Consider the following 5,443-nt stretch of genomic DNA (forward strand, 5'->3'; position numbering starts at 1 on the left):
GGCCAAATAATTGCTCACCCCTATTGCAGATGTTAAGCTGACTTCTAGGTTGTTTTATTATTATTAAAAAAATCTAAGTGGCCTGGAAAACCTAAAAATGTTAAAATATTCAGTGAACAAGTAACTTTCTATGTTGAGGCATATAACCGCCACTGGGGTCCTAGGTCTCTGATCCTGAACAGAGCACTTCCACCCTTAATGTTTGCACTATCTTAAGCTAGTTCATAGTTCAAAGCGTTTCCAGCTCACCTTTTTGGACTGCTTTAGCATGAAGTGCTCTTCTGCCACAGTAGGCACTTGGGCTGACACACCGCGATGCTGCGAGTCAATGCTTCCGTGATTATTACACAGTTCGGCGGCTGAGTTGTGAAACGCTGTCAGGGAAAGACGCTTGTGCGTCCTAGTCCCTCTGCAGATGAGTGATGGAACTACCATTCCTGAAGCACGTTGGAGGGTTTTGCTTCAACAACTAGTGCAGCTTGAGCACTGCAGCAAAACCTCTCCGTGACTTCCCTCACCCGGTGCCTGTGCCATAGTATGTGTGCACTGTACTTGCTTCCACCGGCTCGGGCAGCTCTCAAGGCTGACGGGGGAAGGTGGAGTTGGCTCTCAAAACAGTGAGCATTGCCTAAAATAACTGGCAGCTCAAGCAGCTGAGCTGAGAGCCTCAATCCCTAATGGCTGCACACTGGTTTTGTGCCCAGCCAAATCAATAGCTAGGGGTATTAGTGGTCTCTGATGCCTTCCCCCTGTACCCTTCTCTTTCCCAGATGCTCCTGTGACCAGCACTGTTCCAAATGGCAGGCCTAGCAGTTTAGAAAAGGATCTTGACCTCTTTGCCTCTGTGGGATCAAACTCTGTCTCTGACTCCAGAAAGGTAAGGGGGTGGAGGAGGGGGTGGGATGTGACGGTCCTCAAACACAGCTAGATTCCTAGCAGGGCTGTATGTTGGGATCAACCTACTGCACTCTCCTTTTCACCCCCAGGTCGTTGGTTCCATGCCATCAGCGGGAAGTGCTGGGTCTGTTCCTGAAAACTTGAATTTGTTTCCTGAGCCAGGGAGCAAAGTGGAGGAGATAGGAAAGAAACAGCTCTCCAAGGACTCTATCCTTTCTCTCTATGGTTCCCAGGCACCTCAGATGCCCGCTCAAGGTACTGTACATCCTAAGGGGAGGAAGGAGAGGAAAGGTTGTGCCGGCTGGGGTGTTTCGAGCAATGCACCGTAACCGAACAAACTGCTCTGAAATGTGTGTAGTGTCACACCTTGGATTCTTGTGGTCCCTTTTACAATGGATGTGGGCACCTCCTTGACTCAAGTATCAAATGTGCTGCTCATGGGATGGGCCTTCTAAAGGGGCCTGATACAATGCTGGGTGAGTTTTTGGCCTTCTGCTCCCTACTACTGAGACAAAGCACAAGAAAACGGGAGTACCATCAAGTGGGAGGGCACGTGGTGGACAGCGTCAGGTTCTTCCTTGCCACTCACATCCCTGTCCTCTTTGCAGGTGCAATGTTCATGGCCCCTGCTCAGGTGACGTACCCTGCAGCCGCGTACAGTGGTTTTCCAGGCGTCACTCCACCCAGCAACATGATGGGAGGCATGATGGCACCGCCCGTAGGAATGATGCCACAGCCTGGCGCTGCAGGGATGGTGACTCCTATGGCCATACCAGCTGGATATGTAGGTAGCATGCAGGCAGCCGTCATCGGTGTTCCCAACGGCATGATGGCCACGCAGCAAGCTGGGTACGTAGCGGGCATGGCAGCAGTACCGCAGCCAGTGTATGGCGTGCAACCAGCACAGCAGCTGCAGTGGAACCTAGCTCAGGTGAGAGGGTTGTCATCATCTCATGATCTGGGGGCTTAAACATTTCTGTCACCAAAGGGTCTTTCTAAGCATATTGCACATAATCTAATTCTGCCAGTGGCATGGAAAGAGGATGTTCCTGCTTGGAGATGGGCAGCTTCTCTGGAGTGTGAGTAAGATGCTGACAGCCTGGAATAAACGTGGGTGTCCTGGCACTTAGTCTAGTGACTGGACCAGGCCGTTTCTGCTCAGATTTCTCTGGTAGGATGTGAAACGGTTGGCTTTTTCAGCAGGTAACAGCTCTTTTGCTGCCTGGAGCAAATGTACAGGCAACATTGGAATAGAAATATGCATGTTTTTCTAATCTCTAGGAAAGTTTATCTACATGGGACTTACTTTCGTGGAGCCCAGTTATGGATGAGAACGTGTAGTGATTTGATTGTGGCCTAACTGCCGTAATGGGGGAGATGACATACAATCTGTACCTCTGTGGCAGGGATGGACTAGATCAGCCTAACCTATTTATGTGGGGGGGTTACCCAAACAGCCTGGTAAGCAAGGCCAAAATAGCAGGGGACGTTACTTGAGCAGACTGGGTCGCTGCTGTAGATAAGCCAGCTCAACTAGCCCATGCTGATGCTCTTAGCTGATGCCTATTTCCAGGCTTATCAGTTTGCCAGAGATTGTAAAATGAACACCTGCAGAAGCAACGTACGTGGCTGATTCTTCCCCTGTTTAAAGTCTGTTGCTGCATTGCATCTGTCACTTGGAATAGGCTCAGAAAGGGGTGACACTCCCGTATTGGTATAATTAGACTGGGACTTGGTCTGGGTGTAGCAGTTCACTGAGCCTGTGTAATTGGATTGAAAGTAACTCAGTCTAGCCTCCCTGGACACCTAGGAAATGAGATTGTACTGCCTTGATTTTAGCCTCGCTTTGTAGCAAAAACTCCATTAAATCGAGCGCTCGCAGCTAATTTTCCTGCAGATGGGGGCTAGATTCCTTCATTGTCCTTGGGTTGCACTGCTTTCCCCACTTGCCTCTGGAAGGCACATGCCTGGTAAAGCACTTTGGCATCTACTTGATGTGAACATGTACTCTAGTACTTTTATTGCATAGCAGGTTGTGCCCCACTGATGCAGTTTGCTCGGCTGTTCCACTGCAGCTCTTAGCAGTCGCATCCGTGCAGCTGATGAGAGAAGCGGCGCCCTTTGCTGTCACTGCCCACAACCAAGCATGTCTCCACAGTCCTGTGCAGCTGTTAGCTGCAGCTGTGTGTGACCCCCTGCCCCCGCCCTGAGCCATTTTGCAAACCCTTATTTCTGCGAGGGTGGGAGGGAAGCTAGGAACCTGACCTGTGAAAAACCCAGGTTCTGCTGTACCGCTAGTCAGCGGCATTAAGCACATGCTTGAAGTCCAAGCACGTACCAAAGTACTGTTCTAGGCAGGAAGCCTGAACTTGTGTCTGGTTGGTATTGGAATGGCTTCCCTGACTGACCTGGCCTTGATTTGTCTCCTCTCCTCCTCCTCAGATGACCCAGCAGATGGCTGGGATGAACTTTTATGGCGCTAATGGCATGATGGGATATGGACAGTCAATGGGCGGAGGAAGTGCCCAGGGAAGCAATCAAACCCTCAGCACTCAGATGTGGAAATAACCCCCCCTGCGTTCTGACCACTTCTCTGCCTTCGTTCTTGTTTTTTTTTTTTTAACTGCTCCATGAGACATTCAGGGTTTTGGGGGTTTTTTTTCCCTTTCTGATGCTCTGCTCAGCCTGAGCCTCTCTTTCCATAACTGAGACCCATCTCTGCCTTGTTTGCTGTCAATGCTACAGCGAAACAACAGTGGCCAGAACACCACTTGCAGCTCCCCTGCACTCTGCACAGTCAATGCACGCTCGGAGGAGCCATCTCTTCCCCCTTGAGCACAGGCACACGGCTTCACTAATGCTTCTGGGATCGTCTCTGCATTCAGAGAAAAGGACGTCCTGGAGAAATTGTGACTGAAATAGTGGATTAAGTATTTAGTACTGTCTGCACTTACAGGCCTTTTTAGAAATCACTTAAGCAGTGGTACTAGGTGGGGCAGGGGGCGGGTGGCTAATGAGGGAAAGCCTTTATTTGGTGCTGAGGAACGGGATTTTAATACAACCCAAACCCTGAGGGGCAAGAGAGTCTTGCCACCTGTGTTTTTTTTTCTTTTCTTCTTTGCTGTGGAGTTGTCTGGAGCTGAGGCCTTGCTGGGCTTGGCTGGTCAACCGTCATTGGAACCAAAGTCATTTCGAAGGCCCCTGCTGTGAGCTAGCGGGATCTCCCACGGCGCGGGGCACAAACCGTTGGGAATGTGAAACTTGCACTTCTTCAGAGTGGCTTTTTTTTTTTTTCCCCCCTGTCTAATGTGGTGTTGATGTATTTAAAATGAGCAAGCAAACTTTTAATGAACTAACCAAGAGAATTTAATTTATCGAGGGCCAAGAGCTTGTCGTAAAGCTTTTTCTTACACTTTAAAAAGTGATTCTGACATCCTAATTTATACTTTTTTTCATATCGCTTTTTTTTTTTTGTTTGTTTCGTTTTGTTCCTATGTAATCCCAGTTCCTGGCTATCTCTTGACCTTCTGGTCTCTAAGTATAGAAAAGTGGGTGCGTCAGACTCTTTCTTTTCTTTCCATCCCATCCACATCCCTAGAAAACATTCGCTTGAAAGACTTCATCAGTGTGAAATAAAAAAAAAAAGTGAGACGCTCTCGGTTTACTTTATCCTGTGTATATGTAAATTCCTTAATAAAATATTGCAGTGAAACATCAGCTGACTTCATAACCTTGTTTTGCTTTCCACCTATTTCATTCCAGGTCTGAGATGCAGGTGAGACGGCGAGTTAATCGTCTAGGCGCACGGTTTGGATTCGTAGTTGATTAGTTCAATCTCCTTTTTATTCCTCGGTGGGGATATAACCAGATTGTACACTGTAATCTAGTCCGGAAATTTATCTGAAGGCCCTGTGCTATATCTTTGTCTAGCTGTGTAACATATGTTAACCAGAGCTGTCAGTTAATTCACACAGGGTTTGCCCTTTTAGTTGAGAGAATAATTATTCTAACTATAAGAGTGTTCTGATTTATTTTGGGGGATTTTTTTTTTTGAATAGCAAATCAAGCAGGACTTGGAAACCTGGTCAACACAGTGGACCTGCTCAAACTGCAGCAAGTTACAAAGCTCTAGCTCCGTTCCCCTGATCGGTGTTTTGATCCAGAACTGAATTCAAACAGTTTTTATGATAATGCAGTGGCAGAATGGATAGTCCAGCATGTAAAACTCAAACTCTCTACTCCATTTGTTAATAGGGCACTAAACATCTAACTGGTGTATATATAGGCTCTGGAAAAGTACCCTCCTAAACTTCTGCAGAGGACAGGTACTGCAGGATTGGGGACGGGCATTGTCCTGACTCTTACTATGGAGAACTTTATTTTTGTTTTTTCCACTGCCAGTGTGTTGAGTTTGAAAGCATCTACTGCTATAACAAAGCTGGCATAGTGGACAAGAGAGGAGTGATCTAATATAAGTCAAATCCTGCTCTCACAGTACTACCTCATTAAGGAGGGTGCCCCTTTGGCTCTTATTGGAAAACTATTT

The 5,443-nt window shown here is 47.6% G+C and overlaps 1 protein-coding gene across 2 annotated transcripts in view; it reads left to right on the forward strand.

The window, feature by feature from the left end:
- Window positions 1–4,614, forward strand: part of SMAP2 (small ArfGAP2) — a 32,691-nt gene extending 28,077 nt beyond the window's left edge. For both annotated transcript variants that reach the window (XM_006031236.2, XM_025212859.1), the window contains 4 exons: window positions 771–877; window positions 987–1,152; window positions 1,506–1,828; window positions 3,340–4,614. In XM_006031236.2, coding sequence (XP_006031298.2) covers window positions 771–877; window positions 987–1,152; window positions 1,506–1,828; window positions 3,340–3,465 — 722 coding nt within the window. In that variant the 3' untranslated portion in view covers window positions 3,466–4,614. The remainder of the gene's footprint in view (window positions 1–770; window positions 878–986; window positions 1,153–1,505; window positions 1,829–3,339) is intronic.
- The last annotated feature ends 829 nt before the right edge of the window (window positions 4,615–5,443 follow it).

The sequence above is a fragment of the Alligator sinensis genome, unplaced genomic scaffold, assembly GCF_000455745.1.
Source record: "Alligator sinensis unplaced genomic scaffold, ASM45574v1 scaffold994_1, whole genome shotgun sequence".
Taxonomy (NCBI): Eukaryota; Metazoa; Chordata; order Crocodylia; family Alligatoridae; genus Alligator; species Alligator sinensis.